General features: G+C 43.4%; 2 protein-coding genes across 3 annotated transcripts in view; both read left to right on the top strand.

Moving 5' to 3' along the window:
- Positions 1 to 6251, top strand: part of LOC309808037 (forkhead-associated domain-containing protein 1-like) — a gene marked incomplete at both ends in the record, with an annotated part of 85275 nt that extends 79024 nt beyond the window's left edge. Inside the window, one exon of the mRNA XM_082628049.1 lies at positions 6135 to 6251. Coding sequence (XP_082484175.1) covers positions 6135 to 6251 — 117 coding nt within the window. The remainder of the gene's footprint in view (positions 1 to 6134) is intronic.
- Positions 1 to 23905, top strand: part of LOC309807668 (interferon regulatory factor 6-like) — a 490462-nt gene that overhangs the window by 271953 nt on the left and 194604 nt on the right. The window lies entirely within an intron of this gene.

Here is a 23905-nt window from a genome sequence, read left to right as displayed (position 1 = left end):
ACCAAGCAATGCCAGGGAGAGCTGGGCCAGTGACAGAGTTGTGACTTTCCCTTTGATGTGCCCTCTGGAGAGCTCACCCCTCCCCGAAATGCCCCCCCCCGCCCACAGAGCTTGGCAGACTAGGCCCCAAAGCAGAGACACCAGACCACAGAATGGGACAGAGAAGGGCCCAAAAAAAGCCATTGTCATGTACTGAAAACCTGAGGATTTACATAATCAGGCTTCACATGCATTATTCATGGGCTGCCTCATTCATACACAATGCAAGGGACATGCCAGCCTGTTTGTCAGGAAGAAAACAATAATACATTTTAAAGTTTTGCTGGATCCTAAAGGGCACTTGTATACATCTGTCTTGGCATCCATTCCTTCCAGGGAGTAGATCTTCGTTGTCTTTAAGCAGAAATGAACAGAAAGTAGAATTCCTCTTTCTAAGTTTTACACTTAGTATTTTCACAAGGAGCCTTAGTTTTTTAGCCTCCTGTATAAAACTTTGAAACTCTTCACCCGTTCACAGAGGTGGCAAGGTTGAAGCACTGAGATGAAATTACACATCTTAAGCTTCAGAATTGCCCCCCCCCCAAAAAAAATGGAGTTTGTAGTTTTAATGTTTGATCATCTCTTCACCAAGCAGACCTTTCAAGAATCAAAAGTCCTATATCCACACTAATATCTTTGGCTGTGAAAATGAGACTTGGTATAAGATGCTGGGCCTTCACAGCGAACTGGGCCTGTGGCTCTGTCCATGTGGCAGAGGAACGGGAAACGCGGCCCAGGCTGTGCTCACTCGAATCCACATCCCACATCCCTCGAGAAGCCGGCAGTGTCTCTCAGAGTTCAGAGGCCAGATTTGGAGTCAAACAAATAGGGGTCAAGCCCCACCACTGCCCCGAATGACCCTGAGTAAGTGGCTTGACCTCTGTATCGCAGGTTCCTCAACAAAAGCAACCAAAACTGTTAGCAAGGGGCCTACTCCGTGGGGCAGTGGGAGGGTTAAATGGCAAAATGCCTGCAGTGCCTGGCACATCACAAGCCCCGTTTCTAAGGGTGAAGAATAGGCAGCTCATGGATGGGTGGGGATTCCTCTATTTCTTTCAGGGAGCTTCCTGCCAGCTGACGCCTTCCCCGGTCCTCCCAAAGCCGCCAGCTCTTATGGGACGCGCTCTTCTCTTTGGTGAATACGACTAGGCCACAGCCAAGAAAGGACCCAGATACCTTTTGTGAATGGGCTAAGGCTGGGATTTTCAAGAGGAAATTTTTAAATGCACAGAAGTTGCCACTTGGGAAGCACGCAAGCCCTTTCTTAGGGCTTGAAGTGGAAGAAAGGCTGAAGAGCAAGGGCTGCTTCTGGCAGGAGAAGCCGCTCAGCTCTCCTGCCAATCAAATCTCCAGCCAATCAAGTCCTGGCTAGGGGGCGTGACCACCGCTTTGCCTTGTGGTCTCAGCCAGGAAAAGCCCCTAACCTTCCCTCTGCTTAATTAGCTCAGATCCCTCTTCTTTAAGATGAGAATAAAAATGGCACCTAGCTCGTAGCCTTCCCAATGGGAGCTTGTATACAAAAGCCTTAGCACATAGGACCACAAAGCATTCACCCTCTCCTACCATCGTCATTATCCTCACTATTCTCTTTAACTCACTATCTTCCAAGATTTCCTTGGGCCCAGGTATTCTCAAGATTCTGGCTTCCTCCGTGCCACTTCTGTGTTTTGTTTGTTTGTTTGTTTGTTTTTGCGGTACGCAGGCCTCTCACTGTTGTGGCCTCTCCCGTTGCGGAGCACAGGCTCCAGACGCGCAGGCTCAGCGGCCATGGCTCACGGGCCCAGCCGCTCTGCGGCATGTGGCATCCTCCTGGACCGGGACACGAACCCTGCGTCGGCAGGCGGACTCTCAACCTCTGCTCCACCAGGGAAGCCCCACAATTGGTAGATGTTGTGTAGGAGGAGCGTGGGATGGGAGGGGCTTGGGGTGGTACTCTTCCGCCCACAATGATGAAGTAGAACCATGTGGCCAGGCCTATGCAGCATACGGATAGAAGAAGGCTAAAGAAAAAGACCCTCCCGCACCCCCTTCATCACATCCCAGTGTGTTCAGTAAAGTTCAGGAAAAGCAGGTGCACAGGGGCCAGGCTCTGCCCTTCAGTGCCCAGTTGCCCACTGACGGAACTTAATCCAGGAAGGAATTTTGCAGCAATGTTCAAACTGGGGTTCCCTGGAGCCTTTGGGTGCCATGGAAAGGTGTGACTCTCAAAGCACACACACCTTTCTCCCGCCAGAGAAGCTCTCCATTATCTTATACCCCAAGTTCCTCATGGGATTTTGCTTGGATAAACGGTTCTGCAAAAAAAAAGGCGGGGGATGGGGTGGGAGAGAAGAAGGCTGTTGGTTTAAAACTAACCCCTGCTTTATAATATCTGGGAATTTGGATAGTGATTGTCTCAACTGAGTTTGTGATAAATACTGAGTGGCTGCAGGCTCGAGGCCTTCTCCACGGAAAATGCCTGGAGGGCAACTGTCAGTTCAATACGGGCCCATCAGCCTTCACAGACAGTCCTCTGAGGGTAGAGTTAGCATCCTTCTGGGAGAATGGAAGAGTCTTGTAAGCACCTATGCCCTGTCCCAAAAGACAGCCTTATTTCCTCCCTGAGTTTTGTGACTACCCGGTAGGGTTGCCAGATTTAGGGGAAAACAAACAAACCAAAAACACGATGCCCAGTTAAATTTTAATTTCAGATAAACAACAAAAGCTATTCAGTATAAATGTCCTAAATATTACACAGGGCATATTCACACTCACAAATTTGTTGGCTTCATTCTGGAATTCAGATTTAACTGGGCATCTTGTATTTTATCTGGCAACCCCTCCAACATTTACTGAGCACCAACTAGACACCAAGCAGGGAGGTTCTGAAGCAGGTGTCGCAAGATGGCAGCCCACAGATATGTTCCATTTGGCTCATGGGATTTTTTTTTTAAGTTACATTTCAAAATAGGGCAGTTTCCTGGAATACTCTGGATTTCCAGCTTCTCTGGGAAACTTGGAAGACCTGGCGACCCTAGGCCCACAGACCCACAAGCCACCATCACAAGCCTCCATCTTCCAGGCCCCTTAGAAAGGCGCTGGGCTCGTGTGTTTGCTGCTGTCCACCACCACCCCAGCTCACTTCACCCACTTCTTTTACTTTCCTGGCCGCTGTAGGAATCAGGTTGGTGACCCCAGTGGATGCTCAGGGCTCTAGGAGAATGTCTCCTTCCTGACACCACTGCACATTCACCTGCGGAGTGTCAGTCTGCAAGGGAGACCCCAGTTCCCTCTCACTTTTGTGTCTCCAGTGCCTAGGGGATGCTCTTTCTTTGACGAGCTGCCCCTGAGGTGCAGGGTCTTGAGCAGATCAGGGTCAGCAATAGTAATCAAACCCCAGGGGAGCGGCAAGCTCCAGGTTTTCAGTGATGCTGGCTTCCCAACAGGCCCCTGTAGTCCCTGCCAGGGAGGTTAGCCACTGGGGCTTTCAACATTTCCACTGGGTGGAAAGCCACTGGACATCTACAGCCTCTTCCACTGATCTAGGAGGCTCTGCTTCCAGCTAAAGCAGATCTGTCCTCCAAGAAGAATACAGTATCCTTCGTAGCCTTCTTGGTTGACCACCTCCTTCTCTGCTGGAATCTGGAACAGAGATTCCCTAAAAGGTGCAGCAGGACAGTGTAGCGTTGCCCCAAAGCCACACCCCCTTCTGCAGACCTCTATCCTCACCTCCTCACCTAGGAAGGCTCAACATTCCATCCAAATGGGTAGCATCTGAAAGTTGAGAAAAATCCATTTTTCTCTGATGCAAAAGGCAAAGAAGAACATACGCTAAATTTTGTCAATATTCTTTCTGTGTTAAAGAGACAAATGTTTGGAGAGCTGATGAAGAACTCAAAGATGCAGAACTCACATTTCCAGGTGAGCCAGAAGAGAGAAGAGAGAAAACCCTAGAACGTCAACAGGAAGCCCAGTTGACAGTTATCCCACATCTATTATGTACTGAGCATTTGGCATGTGCCGGGCACAGAGCCAAACTCTCGACATGCAGTATCTCTTTTAAGCTTCACAACAACCCTATGGGGTGGGTGTTGTTATTATACCCAATTTACAGATGAGGTGTCTGAGGCTCAGAGACTTTCTTTGTCCAGAGCCACACAGCTCAGTAGGAGAGCTGGGAATCAGTGCAGATCTGACACCCAGGTGAGTGCTAGCTTTTCTTCCTTTAGGTTATAAACCTCCAGGTAATAAACCTGATACATTTCCAATGGCATTTCTCTTAAATTTCAAGGAAGCATCCTCTAGAATTCTCTTCAAAGTTGAGAATTAAGACTATGAAATCTTGAACATGTTGAAACATTGCCATTGACAAATCAGCCCTGGAACTGGAATTAAGCCAGTCCACGTTCCCACTTTGCAGACAGTAGAGGCGAGCTCTCAGGAAGCTAGAAAGCCAAACACATTTTGGTTGAATATGAGAGAGGAGACATTCAAGTTTGATAAAAGGCCACAGTCATGCTGAGGCAACCAAATTATCATGGGAAGAAACGAAGATATTCTAGGTGAGGGATATATTTGAAAAATAGAAGCTTCTCAACCAGCATCCTTGTGCTAAGACCAGAAGGTGGTTACTCCCCAGAGCAGGATGTTAAGAGGATAGAGAGCATCCTGAGGGCCCCACTTGATCTGAGACGTTTGCCACCCTGCAAAGTGGAAACGACTGGAAGTTTGTTACTTATTCACTCACATATATGACTGAGCTGGGAGGAGGCAGAAACTGCCCTACATCTAGGTTTTGTCTGAGGACCACCTGCGGATGTGAAATGGCAGAGGAGATATTGGGATGGGTCCCGGATGTTGTGGGAACATTGTGCTTCTCTGAGATGTGAGACGCCCTGGAACTTCACGCTGCCTCTGGCTTTAACAGAAGCGGGGCAGATGGTGCTTCGGCTAAGAGCAAAGAGCCAGCTTCCCATTCTCCCTGCCCTCCAGCCTGAGCTTAGAAGTTTGGTGTCTAGGATCTCCTCAGTACAGAAAGGTTTCCTCCAGGTTCCTTGCCAAGTGTACCTTGGGCGACTCCTTCCCCAAGAGTGGGCCTTGGGCTTCCCTGGTGGCGCAGTGGTTGAGAGTCCGCCTGCCGATGCAGGGGACACGGGTTCTTGCCCCGGTCTGGGAAGATCCCACATGCCGCGGAGCGGCTGGGCCTGTGAGCCATGGCCACTGAGCCTGCGCGTCCGGAGCCTGTGCTCCGCAACGGGAGAGGCCACAACACTGAGAGGCCCGCGTACCGCAAAAAATTAAAAAGGGGGGGAGGGGGCTTTTTTAAGGATATAGGGGTGAGTGCCTCATAAAAACTGGGAGCTGAAAGAGAGCCTGGCCTCGAAATAGAACTGGTAAGCCATCAGATCTCAGGCATCATCTCTTTTACACACACACAAGCATGCGCACACGCACACACAGGCCGTATCTCCTCTCTGTGTCTCTGTGTGGCTCCCCTGATCTCTGCTCTCTCCAGTCATGTGACAGGAAGGAATGACCTCATGGTCCCCCAGTTCAAAAGACCAGCCCAGGAAGCAAGTGGCATCTTAGAGCCCATAACCCCAAATCCTGGGAGTGACCATCTTAAAAGCCCAGCCCGTGCCAAGTGCCCGATCAGCTATGACCAGGGACAGAGTCACACACATGGCTGCCTGGATCCAGGAGTAGTGCTCAGAAAAGGGTGAGACAGACCCCCTAGAGTATGCTGCATTTTACCCTCCTAAGACATCAGAGACATAAGGCATTCAATTCAGTAACAGCTTTTCGAGAGAAAGTCCATCCCAATGAAATTGCCTATCATCAGAAACTGCTGGTTCAAAAAGAGATGCAAATGTCAGAAGAAAACATTATCTGTGTATCTGGAAGAGTGTACACCAAAATGTGAATAAGGTTACCTGTGGGTAGTGTGATAATGGTGGATCATTTTTCCTTCATTTTGCTCACGTCTATGTGTGTATATAAATATTTTTTACAACAAAGATTTTATTTTGAGTAAAAAAAAAATGCCATTTGAGAAATATTTGGGGATCTCCCTACAATTATAGAGTTTGGGCATTTGTTGCTCTTGCTTGTTGTAGGTTGGAGCCAGAAAAGGCACCCCAAAGATGGACCAAGGAAGGGAGATGCTGAAGAGAGAAATGTCCAGCAAATCCAGCCAGAGCCTTCTGTTTTCTAAACCTGGTGGAAGGAACTAGAAACGTCGTCCCGCTGGGCCTCGCGTGATCCTCCGTGAGTCAGTGTAACTCTTCTGCGTGAAACTACTAAGATGCTTTGTTAGGACATTAAAGGTTGCTACCCTAGTGTGTTGCTTCCTAGACTGGTATTTTGCACAATACTGTATTTTGGAGTGTGTGAGGAGAGGGGTTCTTTTCACAGATATTATGAATGTAAATATACGCAGGCATATGAAGAATAAGTTTGAAATTCAGACTCCTAGGCCTGGTAGATGCAATTATGTGTTTGGGTAGTGACAAACCCAAATGTCACACCTCCAAGGAGCTCTGAGAAGCCCGCAGTGGAGAAAACCCAGGGCGTGTACTGGGGCCACAGGACAGAATGGTAACCTCAGGGCTGTTGGGGCCATGGTATAGTGCATTTATATCTGAATTGATTATAATAAGTGTGAACAGCAACCAGTTTTATCGCTTCCATAACAGTGAGTCATGTTTATAGGGCGCTCTGCAGTGTTCAAAACACTTCTCGTCTAATCCTCTCTCAAGCCCTGGGAGGTAAATAGCATTATGTTCCCCATTTTACAAATGAGGAAGCTGAGGCCCAGAGAGGTTAAATGGCCCGCCTAAAGTCACACAGCTAGTAAATTCAAGAATTGGGTCTGGAACCCAGGTTTCTAACTCCGTCTCACGCTGCCCATTCTGCCGCACCAAGACAGCCCAGTAGGTCAAGTCCCAGGCCATCAGGACAGACCAAGTACCCAGTCATCAAAGAACACACACTGCCCAGGTGGACACACCCCTTTCCCGTGGTGTTTGAAGAGACCCTCATTTTTGCCTTCTCTCCAGCCATCTGTTCTCTCCCTGCCTTTCTTGTATGGCCAGAGACCACCAAACAAAACAGGAGGAAGAGCCAGAAGCCATGAATATCATTTATTTTTTATTTTTAAAAAGGCACAATAAAAGTATTTTGATATTTTAAAACCAAATGCATTCTTTATACTGATTAAAACTAGAAGGAAATGGGAAAAATGATTGGCATGATCTTCCACTAAAGGTACTTCTTACACAGTGAGAAGGGGGAGCATCACCTGACCTTAAAAATAATCTTGAAAATCCCAGCAGTTTTCCATAAAGAACATATTACTTATACTGTACCATATCCCCAAAATCCAAAACAGCAATCTCCAGCACCAGAAAAGATCACTTGGTCAGGCAGTAGTTAAGTAGCTGGCTCATGTTTGGAAGCCAAATTGTGTGGGGAAAAAAATACTTTGGTTGAATACAAATATTTGAATTTGCATAAGTTAAATGTAATGCCTATGTGACTCCACTGTATTTGAGGTCTTTCAAAGGACGTGTTAATCTTTATCATATCAACATTGCAACCCACAATGGCAATGTCCTTTCTTCACTCCTTGAACTAGATGGTTCTTTAGGTGTCTCCTCAGCCACACACCGCTTTCTCTGAGAATGCACATTCCCCAACCAGGTTTACCCTACCTACTGCTGCTCTCTTGGCCACACCTGACTGGCTGATCAGTAGATAGTCTACCCAAGCCAGACCAATCAGGTTTCTCTTCTAACCCAAGCTGGGCCAATCAGCACCTGTGCCCTTGATATTTGGAAGTGGGACACGGAGTTACCACACAGGTCATTAATGGCCCGGAGCTGAAAGTCTTGATGCAGTTCCCAGCTGGGGTGGCCATTTCTCCCACTGTGTTTGGAGAAACAAAGCCAGTCTTAGAAAGAGATGGCCAGGATAGATAAGCAACAGGTAGAGACAAGAAACCAAGACCCAGGGAATTCCCTGGCAGTCCACCCTGCGCTTTCACTGCCAAGGACCTGGACTCAATCCCTGATCAGGGAGCTAGGATCCCATAAGCCACACCGTGTGGCAAAAAAAAAAAGAAGAAGAAACCAAGACGACCCCCAGAGAGACAGTGCAGCAGACACTACAAGCCCCTTAGTCATTGCCTCCCTCTACTGTATAAGCAGCACGCGAAATGCCCTCATTTCCCAGCCTCCCTTGCAGCTAGACCTGGCTGTGTTGTTCAGTTCTGGCCAGTGACATGCAGGTGAAGGCCCTGGGCAGGGCTTCCCTTCTGGAATTAAAGGCAAGGCTTTGCTAGGAGAAAGTTTTTCTCTTTGTCCCCTTGCCTTGTCTCCTTTTCCTCTCCTGGAGCTCGGTCTTGGAGCTGGAACAGCCATGTTGGGGATCACCAGGTAACAAGCCAGAGACCAAAGCCCACCTCAAAGGACAGTGGAGTGGAAAGACATGAAAAGCCTGGGTGGGAGCCTAGTGGCATCACTGTGCTCTGCACTGTACCTGAACTGCCTACCTCTGTACATCCTGTTGTAGAAATAAATCAATCCTATCAGTTTCAGCCACTGTAGTCAGATGTACCTGTTTGTGCTGTGGAGGAAACCACTCAAACGTTAGTGACTTAAAATGGCGAGTATTAGTTCTCATGATTCCAGGCGTCAAGCTGGCCACTTGTACTGGTCTGGTTGGTTTGGCTGGGGCTAGTTTAGGGTGGCTTCGTGTACATGCCTGCCTGGTCATTGCCAGGCAAGCTGGGTTAGGACAGTGGTTCTCAACTGGGGGCGATTTTGCCACCCAGGGGGCATTTGGCAATGTCTGGACACACTTTGGTTGTTAAACTGGGGTGGGGGTGATCCTATCATCTAGGGGTAGAGGCCAGGGATGCTGCTAAACACCCTGCAGTGCACAGAACAGCTGCCCACAACCAAGACTTATTTGATCCAATATGTCAATAGTACCGAGAATGAGAAACCCTGGTCTAGAAAGGCCTCAGCTGGGACGTCGGATTCTGCCTGGTGTGGTCCCTCATCACCCAGCAGGCCAGACCAGGCCACGTGTGGTGGGTACAGGTTTCCAAGAGCAAGAGGAGAGAGAAAGCCCCAAAGCACACTTTTCAAGTCTCCACCTGCCATGTGTTTGCCAACATCTCATCAGACAAAGCAAGCCACATGGCTAGAGTTCATTTGGGAGGGGCTTCAAATTTTTACCATCTACCCACATCCAGGTTTCTGTTATTTAAAGCTGAAGGCAGCGCGCGCCCAGAGCGTTAACGGGCGGGGGCGGGGGTGTGGAGTTGGGAGGTCAACTGGGCCTCCTGGTAGCCTCCCTGAGTTCAACCAATCCAGTGAGGAGAAGCCGTGGGCGGGGCGAGCTCCGCTGCCAGAGCGGCGTGAAAAATTTCCCAAGGCAGAGCAAAAACCTTTCCTGAGCGACTGAGCATGCCCGCTGGTGAAAGGTCCAGCCCAGCTTTCACCACATCCCAGACTCCAGAGGGACTTTTCTGAAACCCAGAGAATTGACCATGTCCTCAAACAGCTTAAAAGTCTTCCATGGCTCCCCCATGCCTCCTCAGGAGAAAAAGATCACACTTCAGTGGGTTTTTTATGCTTCATCCTCAACCAATTTCTTCAGCCATGTCTCCCACTACTTTTGCAAGAACTCTTTTGCTCCACGGATGTTGCAAACTTGCAGCTTCTCATACACACCATGTTCTCTGTGCACACAGGTTCACCTACCTGCGATTCTCTGCCCAGGCCCTCTCTACCAGGATAATTGCCTCTGGGCTTTCTAGGTCTATGAAGACAGTCATGCTTCATCCCTCTGGCATAGCTCTTGTTTTTTTTTGTTTGTTCGTCTTTTTTGCATCTTTGTTGGAGTGTAGTTGCTCTACAATGGTGTGTCGGTTTCTGCTTTGTGGCAGGGTGAATCAGTTATGCATGTGCATGTGTTCCCATGTCTCTTCCCTCTTGCGTCTCCCTCCCTCCCGCCCTCCCTGTCCCACCCCTCTAGGTGGTCGCGGGGCGCCGAGCTGATCTCCCTGTGCTGTGCGGCTGCTTCCCACTAGCTATCTATTTTATGTTTGCTGGTGTATATGTGTCCATGGCATAGCTCTTCTTATTCTGTGTTGTGAATATACTCTATGTGCTCCATGTCTTATCTTCACTAGAATGTGAGCTACTTGAGGGCAGGGATCTTGGCATATTTTACACCTGTATGGAACTCTAAGACCTAGCAGGGTGCCTGGCACAGGGTAGACACTCAATAATTGCTTATTGAATAAATGAATGGATTATGAGCTCCATGAAGGAAAAAAAAAAAAAAAAAAGCTGAAGGCTTTCCAACTGATGCAGAAAGTTGCCCTGATTCCTGATGACTTTCTGGTTCTTGGTTTCTTTCCTTGGAAAGGCCCATTCTAATGCCTGCCCTTGGGTTCCACTAGGACTTTTTGTATCACTCAAGATTCTCTGGTTGCAACCAACAGAAATCTCCTGTGGCTAACTTAAACAGAAAAGGAGTTTACTGAAAGGAAATGCGGAAGGTTAGAGAATCAACGGGCAAGCAAAGCTGAGGAGTCTGGACAGGCAGGAGCCATCTTTTCTTCCCCGTAGATGTCCCCTTTTTTGCTTCAGCCGGTTTGAGTTTCTGTTATTTGCAACCAAAATGGCATTTACTAAGACGCTCTGCACAGCCCCAACTGGTAGCTCTGAGAAGCTACCAGCGACCTTTCTTTCCCCTGACGTTGTACCAAGGGACAGCAAGGTACCTGCAGTCCCCCCACCAGAACTCCCAATCTTCTGATCCCCCAAGAAGCTAAGCCAAACAACTTCCTTCCACCCTTGCCAATGGGGGCCCATTTGGATTCGTGACTTTGCAGATAAGGTGCCCTTCTCCAGCAACTTGGCAGAGCCAGCAGTGCCTGCTGTTGTGGAAACCGGGGTCATGAAGTGTCTACGGAAGAAAACAGCTTCCCCTGGATCCGTGTTGCAAAGTGTGTTCCTGGTAAGTGGAGTGGTTTCCAATTTTTTAGCGTCTTAGGAATGAAAGCAATACACTAACGATGAGAGGAAACCCAAAATCTGCTAATGCATTTATTTTATTATTATTATTATTATTTTTTTTAAATTTATGGCTGCATTGGGTCTTCGTTGCTGCGCCCAGGCTTTCTCTAGTTGTGTCGAGCAGGGGCTACTGTTTGTTGCATTGCGCGGGCTTCTCATTCCATGGCCTTCTCTTGTTGCGGAGCACAGGCTCTAGGCATGGAGGCTTCAGTAGTTGTGGCTCGCAGGCTCAAGAACGCAGGCTCAGTAGTTGTGGCGCACGGGCTTAGTTGCTCCGCGGCATGTGGGATCTTCCTGGACCAGGGCTCGAGCCTGTGTCCCCTGCATTGGCAGGCGGATTCTTAACCACTGCACCACCAGGGAAGCCCCTCATTTACTCTTAATGCTTCCCCCTGTTGAGGACAAACAGGAGGAAAAAAGAAAGGGCAGGGCTTCCTTGGTGGCGCAGTGGTTGAGAGTCCGCCTGCCAGTGCAGGGGACACGGGTTCGTGCTCCAGTCCGGGAGGATCTCACATGCCACCGAGCGGCTGGGCCCGTGAACCATGGCTGCTGAGCCTGTGCGTCCAGAGCCTGTGCTCCGCAGCGGTAGAGGCCGCAACAGTGAGAGACCCACGTACCGAAAAGAAAAGAAAAAAAAAAAAGGGCAATAGCAAGGTTCCAAATGAGCTGAGAAATGACCTTCTAAAAGGGCTCTCAATCTGGCCTCTGGTAGATGTCTGTCGGGGTTTCTGCCCAGCCTAGACCTTCCTCAGGAGAGAAGACGTTTAGGGCTTACAGTGGGCTGACTGGTGGCCCCAAAGATCTCAGGCTCTAATCCCTGGGACCTGAGAATGTTACCTTACAAGGTAAAGTTTTGCAGATATAAGGATTTTGAGTTGAGACTATCCTCGCCCTAAGTGCCATCTGTAAGTGTACTTATAAGTGAGAGACAGGAGGAGATTATATACAAAGAAGAGGCGGAGGCAGTGACCACAGAGGCAGGACTAGAGTGCTGCACCTACAAGTCAAGGGATGCCAGCAGCTTCTGTGGTTAGAGTCTTTTGAACTCCTTGACTTTTCAGCTCCTAGGCTGTAAGATTTGAATCCGCAAATGCCCCAAGGAGAAAAGCTGCACCCAATGTCAAGCTTGCGTCTGTGTTTCCCTTCTCTCCAGAACTTGGCCCACATGTCTTGGTGTCTCTCTAACATTCAGATGCCAGCGAACAGATGTTTTCTTACTTTATCCAGGTTTTCTAAAATTTCTTTAGACATCACCTGATCTTATGTTATTATTGAACTACCATCTCAATTACACCTAGGAAGAAAATTTACAATTTTTAGAGAAAATGGAACCCTGGTACAGTGTTGGTAGGAATGTAAACTGGCACAGCCACTGTGGAAAACAGTATGGAGGGTTCTCAGAAAACTAAAAATAGAACTACCATATGACCTCGAAACTCAACTCCTGGGTATAAATCCGAAAAAAACAAAAACACGTGTTTTCAAAAACATGTATTTGAAAAGATACATGCACCCCAATGTTCAGAGAGTCATTATTTACAATTACCCAGATATGGAAGCAACCTAAGTGTCATCAAGAGATGAATGGATAGGGGCTTCCCTGGTGGCGCAGTGGTTGACAGTCCGCCTGCCGATGCAGGGGACATGGGTTCGTGCCCCGGTCCGGGAAGATCCCACATGCCACGGAGCGGCTAGGCCCGTGAGCCATGGCCGCTAAGCCTGCACGTCCGGAGCCTGTGCTCCACAGCGGGAGAGGCCACAACACTGAGAGGCCCACGTACCACAAAAAAAAAAAACTGAGTGACAACTTAAATGATATATGAAATATTTTGCTGACTTACAAGAACATGCAGAATTAAATACGACCCAGGTGAAATGTTAATTTTATTTTAATGTGTATGTTGGGGTGGAGTCTTCAAGGTGCCAGAAAACAAGCATTCACCCATCCTGTTTGGAACTGCAGCACACAGACACCTTCAGTTACCAGTTCTGTTCATTCTACAGAATCATCTTGAGAAAACATACTGTTTTTTATGGACCTGGTATATATCTTAATTAGTTTGAAGAATTTCCCAAATACCTGTTAATATGTAGTTCTCCAATTCCAATCTTGTCACGTCCTGTACCAGTGACACAGCACATAGGAGTTTTATTTCTCTTTCTTTCTCTGGGTTGTTCACAACCTAATGAAAGAACAATGGAATGGCATCAAAGAGATCAGGGTTCTTGACTCAGATTTACCATAAAATAATAGTGTCCTCTTGGGAAAATTATAGTTATTCTAGGCCCCTTTCCTTTTCTTTCCTTTGACAGAGCTGCACTGGATGACCCCAAGGAACACTGCACTCTTTGCAGTCGTAGCTTCGATGTTACTGGTTTTTCTGAAACAAATGAGGACAATGACACGTGAAACTGTGCAGCATCTGTGTAACTATGTGTTCTTAGCGTTGCCTCCATTTTACAGGTGATAAGATGGCTGAGCACAGAAGTAGATGTCTTGACCAGAGGTTCCAGAGTAGACGGAACTGAACCTCAAGTTTCCTTCTTTCCTGAAGCTCACTTAGCCAAAACATAGGCTTCTGAATATTAAGCTGTAAAGCATATTGTCAGTGTGCTTTAAAAGAAGCGGTTCTTCTAGGATTTCCAATTAATAGCAGGAGGTTTTGAAATTCTTCAAAGATCATCTAATTTTGTGAGATTTACAGCTCTATTTTCCTGTCAAGCAAGTTGTATTAGTGCCAGATAATCACGTGAGCTTCCGGATGCTTCTCTGAACCTCTTGAAGTTTTCTTCTTGCTATCTGAAATTCATGCCAGATAAGCCTTTTTCTAGAGCGTATGTACAGACTTGTGTGTTTTTATACAGAAAAGCGATGCAGTGAGTGAGGACGGGGGTTAAGCCCTCATTCTCAGAGTGGTGTTGAGCTCCTGGTGAAATATAATCATCATTTCCTCAGAATCGAAAAGCAGTTATCTCTAGTTTTTAATCCCATTAACTATTTATACATTTATGTATGATACATGTATTTATTGTACCTACTAGGTGTGTTCTCTTTGGGAAGTACAAAGCTCTTTGAGACATAGGTTGTTCATTTTTTTGTTTTCCCACAAATACTGTGACCTTTTGAGCAGGAAGGTCTATATTTTACTAACATCTAGAACCAGCAGTTAACACGGTGTCTAAGATGTAGTCAATAAATATGAAATACATAAATGAACAGATTTTTAAGGAAGGGCCAGGACATGAACAAATAGAACTTTTTCATTTTCAGTCACAAAGCAACCAGAGACATAAAACTGATACAGACAACAAGTGCTGTGGTCATTCAAAGAAGGCGTAGAATAGATACAACAAGGATCTCCTCTATGGCACAGGGAACTCTACTCAATATTTTGTAATAACTTATAAGGGAAAAGAATGTGAAAAAGGAATCACTGTGCTGTACACCTGAAAGTAACACAACATTGTAAATCAACTATACTTAAATTAAAAAACAAACAAACAGACAACAACAACAAAAACCCAAAGAGGTCTTAGAAGTTTTTATGAGATTCCATAAGAGAAGCCAAATGAGGACGGGAGAGACGGCTTTTGAATCAATTCGGAGGAGAAGTTACAGAGAAACTTGCCTTTGACCTGAACTTGAGTTTCCATTAAAATTGCATCGCAGAGATATTACAGATGAAGGTAATCACATAAACTTACTACACTGAGACTTGCAGAGGTTATGAGTGTTGTTCAAGATCCCAAAGCAAACGCATTGTGGAATCAGAATTTTAAGTGAGGCCTAATGAACTAAAAACAAACAAACAAAAAAACAAACCCTTTCTGTGATACCATGTTGCCTTTGAAGTCGTTCTATTGGTGGGTTGGTAGAAACTGGTTCCAGTGTTTCTTGCAGGAATGACTAGTTCTGTCCCCACCGCGGCCCCCCACCCCCGAGTTGATCCTCAAAGTTTCCTTTAGAATGGACTTGCTAAAATGCAGACCTGCAAGTATTCATGACGCCTGTGTCCAATCATTTCTCCTACCATTGCCTACTTCACTTCTGGATTATATGAACAATTCACTGTCTTCATTTATGCTTTTCCCTCCTCCAAGAATTCCTTTCTCCCTATGGGGTACCTGGGCAACCCACTTCATTTTTCAAACCTCAGTTTACATATTATGTCTTTTGTGCAGTCTTCTTTTTAGTGTTGTGATCACACGCTCCTTTTTGCTACCCTTGCACTTCTTCATTCCTGGTTGTTGCACTCGCTACACTGTATTGTGATTGTATTTTTTACATATATCTGTGTTCTCCTGGGCAACATTCCTTGGGGCCAGGGACTACCTTTTTTCATCTATTGATGTTGCCTTAGCGTGTTACTTGTTGCGAAGTAGTTAGTTATAAAAATAAGATTTGATTAAATTGAAAATTGTTATGCACATATTAGTTATTATCATTTACAGATATAACAGGAAAAAATATTAATGTTGGTGCTGAAAGTTCACTTCTAGTAAATGGTGGTGGTACATGACTTCACTTATATTATTTTCCCCACTATTTTATATCTTTCTACCTAATATCTCTTCTTTATTTCCATCTCTTTCTTTATTACTAAACCAAGAAAAACAGGGATGAGGGTAGGGCTAGGCCATACTTGGCTGGAATAGTAAAGAAATTGTGTGGGGTTTTGGTGAGAAAATCCTGAAGCATACAGGTCTGCATCTTCCCTTTTTTTTTTTTTTTTTTTTTTTTTTTGCGGTACGCGGGCCTCTCACTGTTGTGGCCTCTTCCGTTGTGGAGCACAAGCTCCGGACGTGCAGGCTCAGCGGCCATGGCTCACGGGCCTAGCCGCTACCCGGCATGTGGGACCTTCCTGGACCAGGGCACGAACCCGTGTCCCCTGCATCGGCAGGTGGACTTTCAACCACTGCGCCACCAGGGAAGCCCCTGTTTGAAGTTTTTTGATAAATAAGATTTGATAACACCGTTTTATAGAAACTTAGTTTGGACATTTCTGAACCTCTTTTCTTGTTTCCTTATGGAAGAAAGCTGCTTGTTTAGGGTCAATACTAATTCAATGGGGGTAAGATTTACACAGGACCAACCCTAGCATTCATAGTGTGTGGCACAGGAAACAACTTTGGCCATTTCAAGGAACAATATACTTAAGTGTATACAATGAATAAAATGGATGAACTACACAAATTTATGAGTTGAAAACCATAGAATCATAGAATTTTCTCACTGTAAAGGCTCTTCCTTTTCCAACTGCTTAACTTCAACCTCTGTTAAAGCACTTCAGTAACAGGGAGTTCTTGAGTTTAAAATGCAGTCGGTCCATTTTAGAGTTGAAAGGTTCTACTTGTCAAAATATTCATCCTTTTATCAACCTAAACCTGTCTACTTGGTCTAAAATCTTCAGTGTGGGACAGTCTAAACCCTTTTTCATAGGACAACTCCTAAAATAGTTTAGAGCGACCACCTACTTCTCTCCTGGTCTTGCTTCATGTCATCTATTCCCAGTTCCTTCAATTACTTCTTCTATAACAATATTTTAGATTGCAGACACTTTACTGAATTCATCACTTTCTTCAGTATAATAGCTCATTTGCTGAATGTGATATTTTGATCCTAAAGGGATTTGTTTACTGTTTTCTGAAAAGAATTAAAACATAAAATGTCCAATCAACCAATAATTCTTCACCTAACATGATTCATATACACCAATTGATAAGGAAATGTTAAAAATTCAAATTACTTTATTCTTAAAGAGTGATCATAGTATGTCCTTATTTATAATGTGCAGGAAATATGAATTTTCTTTCTGTGCATCTGTAACAGTGCCCTCTTGCAGGGTACAGAGGATACTCCATTGATGCTGCCTAATGATGTGTATGTGATATCCTGATATTTACTAAGAAGTTAGACATTCAAGAGGATTTTTTGTTCCCAACAGACATACATATATGAATTTTTATTCTCTATGTTTTGTGTGTTTCTAACTTTTATTATTCATCTATTGGCACTTAAGTGCATTCACCAAACTGCATCATAAACATCAAAGCAGATTACTTCACTTTACCTTTTATGAGATTATTATACTTATCAACCAATATCTGAGCCCTTAATATGGGCAAATCATCCTAGCCTGTTAAGCACAGAGGTACAGAGCATGGAGTTGAAAGGGCACACACCAAGATTTGAACAAATTACTTAATCTCTCTGAGTCTTCATTTTTGTATGTGAAAAATGAGAATAATTACAATGATTGAACTCATAAGGTGGATCGTAGAAAACATCTAGGTGCTACATGTAAAGAGCTTGTTTGACTACCTGACAAAAATATCCATTCTTTATTAACATGATGGTGATGATGATGATGATGAAGCTACCAGCAGGTGTCCTTCTTAGGTCGGTAAGAATGGTGAATAAGCCACAAGATCATGTCTGTGAACATTTGCACTCTAAGGCTACACTGCCTTTGCCTTCCCAACTCCGGCTCCACGCCTCATCTGTTTAAACATCTCCCAAGATAGCTCAGGTCTTCTCCTCTATGAAGCTATTCTGAACTACTCCTCTAGAATGAACTTCAAATACATTGCTTGCACTTCTATTAATTTATATCAAGTACAAACTTCTGCAGTGGAATTGATTACACTTGATTGCAATTTTTGGCTCTATATCAACTTGCAACTCTTTTGAGGAAAGAAACTGGGTCTTATTCCTAGAAACGGAAACAGTGACAAGCAAATAAGTCATAAATGTCTAAATCGGCACATTGAAGTTATTTTTTCTAGAATGTTAGGGAAAACACTTAAGGGAAAGTCAGATTCATTGTTGTTCCCACAGTCCTAAGAATGGACTTTCTCATAACTTGTATAATTCTATATGTAGCAAGTGAAGATTAATCAATGGCAGGTTTTCCTTCATTTATATTTATATAATCTTAAACTAATTGAAGAAAAGCCATCTCATCCTTCTGAGTTAAGTTACAAACATTAAGCATTTTAATATTTAAATAAGAGTGAGACTAGCTTTCTTCACAATTCTGTGTTCTCATATTTTAAAAGGATGTCAAAATTTAAACTTTTTTGTCTATCATCTTCTTCCAGATTCACTTAAAGTGTGGTTCTTAACATAATCCCAAGTTCTGAAACTAATTGAAGGTTAAACATCTAGTGATTTCAACCTCTTTTGGTCAGCCTCAACATTTCCTTCAAAAATAATTCCCATTGACCACAATATCTATACTTTCAGTCTATTTTTCCCTATAAAAACAAGAAAAAGTTCACGGTGACAGTTCCAGATTCATCCATGAGGGGGCAAACATGTCTCATACACACAATGAAGGGAAAACTAGTTACACTGGGGAAAAAATGGACATGGTGTCAATAGCAAGATTTGGCCCATATTAGAAAGAAAACAGTGATCCATATCTGTTTGAAGATAAGATGTTTGTTTAATTGTTACATTTTACTCCTATTTTCAATGCCAGAGGAAGAACACCTGAAGGATGGTATTCGGTGTAATAGTCAAACAAATGTCTCTTTAGAGAAAAGAAAAGCACTTGAAAACATTGCAAGTTCTGTTAAACTTATTTCTAGTCTAACAACTTTAAAATTAAAAGTAGTCTTGTAAAATGCATTTCTGAAAGACTTTATCAAAAATGCATACCTCCCCTCAGATAATGTCACTGAATTAAGGATCAAGAAATGAGAGACAGGAATTCAGCTGAAAGAAACATGGAGAATTCCTGTGTAACAGAGTGAAATGTGGAGGTTCTATCTGTGTTTGCCCTTACCATACCATTATCAGTCAAGATTTTCAGTTTTGTGTTCCAACCTGCAGTTAAAATCAAGTGTAGCGCTCAAGGCGTAATTCCTCAGTTCTCTGCTTACCCTGATTAGAGCCCATGGTCTGTCATTAGAAGCACTCTTTTGCAGAGACACTGTGAAGTCCCTTGGCCCTCACTCTTAGTCATATTGGCAGTGCAAAATGCCAGCCCTAGTGAAATAGAACTTATGCCAATTCAGCGTCTGGGCCAAACAACTAAACATGGCTGGAGAAAAAAATGAGCAGCCTTTCTAATTTGCCTCATTTAAATTCATAATCATTTTACCCCATGTGAACTCTTAGTACTTACTAGAAAACTGATTGCTGAATCAATTCTCTTCTGTCCTAGAGAACAATTTCATAACTCCTCTTTCTTTACGTCTATAACATGTCTTCCTCTAAATTCTCAGCTGCTTCCTAATTCACTGAGAATACAGGAGGGATCAAAATAGAATATCCGTGAATTCCAAACACCAAGTCTACCATCCTACCTGGATCTATCTGAAACCACGTGTGCTGCCTTCCTTCTTCCTTTGGCAGAAGAAATGTTTGTCCTCTGTTCTAAGGCCGAACCCTCTACTCTGCACTGGATACCTCCCTTCTGGCCGAATCAGGGATTTCTCTTCTACTGTGTCTCCTCTTCCCTGTATCTTCCATTATTTGCTCTCTACCAGATGCTTTCATTAGCATGCAAAGGTCTAATACCTCTCCTCTTAAAGGGAAAAAGTCTTTCTCTCTTCCCATGTCCAATTCTAACCATTGCCCCATTGCTCTGCTCCTCTTTAGAGCAAAACGACTCAAACAACACAGCTCTACTTAACGTTTCATTTCCTTATCTCCCACTTACCTATTTTTGTCCTCTCCACTACACAGAAACTACTCTTCTTAAGGTTATTAGTGATATCTATTATATGTTGCCAAGTCCTAGATTAAGTGATCAGTTCTCATCTTAATCTACCAGTAGGATTAATAATAACTCCCTCTTCCTTCTAACACCTACCACTTGGCTCATGAGACAGTTCGTCTTATCTCCCTGCTCACTTCTTATATCCTTTGCCGAATCCTCTAGAGGATGGAGTGTCTCCTGGCTCAGTCCTTCAACATCATGTATTCTCTGCCTATGCCTACTTATAAAGTGATTTCATCTTTAAATCTAGAGACTTTAAATACCATGATGATTTACCAATTTTCATCTACAGCCATGATAATCTCTTGCTGCTGAAATTCAGACTAGTATATCCAGTTGTCTACTTCACATGTCCACACATGCCATCACAAATTTAGTATGTCCAAAAACAAATTCTTAATCCTCTAAAGTTCTCTCTTGACCATCGCCTAAAAGACCCTAAGTGATTTTTCGCTAACCTAGCTTTCTAACCTTATCTTCTAACAATTTCCCCTTTGATCATTTCACTACAAACCAACTAACCTCCTAGTCTTTGGAACACATAAAGTATAAGCCCACCCACCTGCATACACCAAGCCTCTCTTTCAGTGTATTCATACGGTTTGCTCCCATACTTCTTTCAAATCTCTGCTCAAATGTTCCCTGACCACCCTATATACTTGCCCTAAACCTTGCATCATTACGCTGCTCCTTCATGGTCCTTCCACTAACTAACATGCTATATTTATGTATTTATGGTGGTCTCCTTCCACTGGAACATAAGATCCATAAAGACGAGATTTATTTGTTCACTCCTAGAGCCTACTGCTCTAGTGCCTAGAACAGCGGCACATATTAGACACTCCATCAATATCTGCTGAATGGATGAACATCCACTTGCCTGATGACCAAACACAGTTCATTGAAACTTACTTTTTAATCAAATTTCAATTTCCTCTTCTTATAAGCTTAAATTTGATTTGAAAAGTTGAATATTCATTTTTATTAAAAAATGAATAATTATAGAGACATAATTCTTTATAAATACTATTTAATAATCTATTCATTACAATGCAAAAGTTTTATTCAAAGTATACCTTTCTCCAGAAAGGATTTTTTGGTTTTCTTAGATTCTTTAAAAACTTAAGGTTAAAAAATTTAAAGAGCAATGCCTAAGTACATTGTTTTATTTCATGACTTCTACATGATGATTTATTTATTTATTTATTTATTTATTTATTTTTTTTTTTTTGCGGTACGCGGGCCTCTCACTGTTGTGGCCTCTCCCGTTGCGGAGCACAGGCTCCGGACGCACAGGCCCAGCGGCCATGGCTCACGGGCCTTGCCGCTCTGCGGCATGTGGGATCCTCCTAGACTGGGGCACGAACCCGTGTCCCCTGCATTGGCAGGCGGACTCCCAACCACTGCGCCACCAGGGAAGCCCGATGATTTATTTTTAAAAGGGTTTATTTGAGAATTACTTACACCACACTATTGAATGTATCATATGCCATTTACCAAGCATCTCACTTAAGTACACATACATTTCTCAATTAAATCTAGGCTTCCAATTATAGAATACTACCTGTATTATATAGGTCTGGTATTATATGTGAACTCCTTGCCAGTAAAAACAAGGTGAATTCTTAGCGATGTCTAAAGAAACAGTTACTGTTCTGTTTGTAGTCATTTCCCTTCTTCCATTTTCCTATTTCTGTTACAGATATTCAATATGAAATATCAATCTTCATATGAATGATCATTTTCTTGTACTCTTGTATCCGTGCTTTCATATTAATGCAGGAAATTTTTAGTCCAGCTATAATTACTTGAACGCAATTCTATTTCTATTACTATAGCTTTGCCATCCCTAGACTACATTTGTGCATATTTTACATGATATAATTTCTGGCCTCATTGAAAGGGTAGATGATTATCATAAAATTTTAAGATTTCTGTAGAGTATGATTAATCAACCTAAGCTGAGCAGCTACCACACACACACACACACACACACACACACACACACACACACACACACAAAGGTACTATTATTATAGAAATTCTCCTCCTACCCTTTCTCATAAGTCAGAATTATGTAAAACAATATTGATTGTCATGCGGTGAGTGCCCAATTCTTTCCTAGTAAACTAAATTCCCAGCTTTAGGCAGATCCCTATGTAGTGAAGAGGGCAGGAGACCTGGCAGTCAGTGGATGACAGATGCCTGGGCCAAATCTCCCTGACAACTCCTCTCCATAATAAATCTGAGAAGCTAATCTCTGCTAAATTGTTAATGGCTGCTAATCAGATACTGGATACATGGTTACCCCTCTTGATAGTATATTTGCATTTAAATGAGTCCTTTCTGGAAGGACTCCTTAAACCAAAGGAGTGGTTCTAATGCTGACAGCTTCAGGCACCCAGGGCCTCTGGCTCAGGTTTTCATATTGTCCTTTGCGGAGACGCATGATATCATGAGGCCATTTGATCTGTAATTCCAGAATATCAGAAAGGAATTACTGCAGACCTCAAAGTCATGATCCGAAGATTGTTTTTTAAAAAAGGGTTCTTCAATGAAAAGTCATAGATTAAAAAACTGATCTATTTCACCTCACCCTAGCCACTATTCATTAAATTAAATTATCTGGCATACTGGTGTATGTCAAGTTCCAAGCAGATAGATTCAAACCATACATGTTGACGTAAGACATTTCTCATTTCATTTCTTTTCTTTCTCTTTCCCCTATGTCTCTCGCCATGGTATAGCATCTGAAGCAGTTAATTCCTGCCATTTAATATCTTTAATTTTTGTTTTATCCCAAGCACCATCAACATTGATTGTCTTCTATGAGTAAAAAGCACCTGGCAAGAGTACTTTCATGGATGAAGGAGCCTGAATTATCATGAGAAACTATCTATACCTCCAGTGAGTCTGGCTTCACAGAGTGAAAACTATACAAGGAAGGACAATCCAATATGTTATGTAACTGTCCCAAATCGCCACACTTAATCCCCACTGTCTCAAACAAATTGAAAGAAAAGATTAAACATCTACTTTCACTCTTAAGGACAAGCCTATGTAATAGCCATTGTTCTCCTTATTTCAAAAATGAGACAAAGTCAGGCTGTGAATGGAAGGATCCAATCCCCAGTCTGTTCAACTACAAAACCCCTGACCTTCAGGGTCATCCTTGTCTTCTTCTCATCCTCTGTCAACCTTATATGGACCTTTACCTCCAACACTGATACCTAGCAAATCCTTCCACTACATTATAAATTATTAACCATAAGGTTTAGCATGTTCTCTCTTCCAAGGTATTTAGAACTTTAAAGGAGAAAGAAGCCTGCCCAAGTGGACAAAGCTAACACCTATCAAGCATGAGCTCCCAACATTTGCACCAGACAATTTCATATCATCTCCTTATAAACTGACAATAATCTTTGTGAGGTTGAGATCCTAACCTTCTTTTTACTGTGGATCCCTTTGACAATATGGAGTAGCCCATTTAAATAGTCTTAAAATAACACTTTTAAATTCATAAAATATAATACATAGAATCTCAAAAGAAACTAGTTACTATGTTTTAAATGCAGTCATTAGAATATTTTAAAAAGCAAATTTGTGATATAGAAACGAATGGGTATTTAAACTCATTAAACAGCAAGCTATAACAGAGACTCTACTAACTACTATACTTAAAAATAGTGATGTTGGGGTGATGGGTTAACAATTCTGATACATGTGTACTGAAATTGAACAATTAAATAAATAGATGGTGGATGGTGGTAGCCACATTTCTTAATATTGAAGTATGAATTTACAGATAAACGAGGAGAAAGCTAAACTAATCTCAGCATTAATGGATTATAGTTGCAGACATCAGTATACACTCAGCTCAATGTAGATATAGATAGTTATATATAGAAATGTTTACTGATATGTGTATATACATGGGTTACTATACGTATCTATTTCTTTGTTCTCTCAGTTAAGAGAGCCTAATCAAATAATACCCCATTAGCAACAGCACATCTAGAGCCCAGCTCTTGGTTTCTGTTACTACTCTCCAATAGAAGGAATCAG

The sequence above is a fragment of the Mesoplodon mirus genome (assembly GCF_964341445.2).
Source record: "Mesoplodon mirus genome assembly, chromosome: 7".
NCBI lineage: Eukaryota > Metazoa > Chordata > Mammalia > Artiodactyla > Ziphiidae > Mesoplodon > Mesoplodon mirus.
The sequence above is the reverse complement of the archived record's forward strand: the minus strand, read 5'-3'. Positions and strand labels throughout refer to the sequence as shown.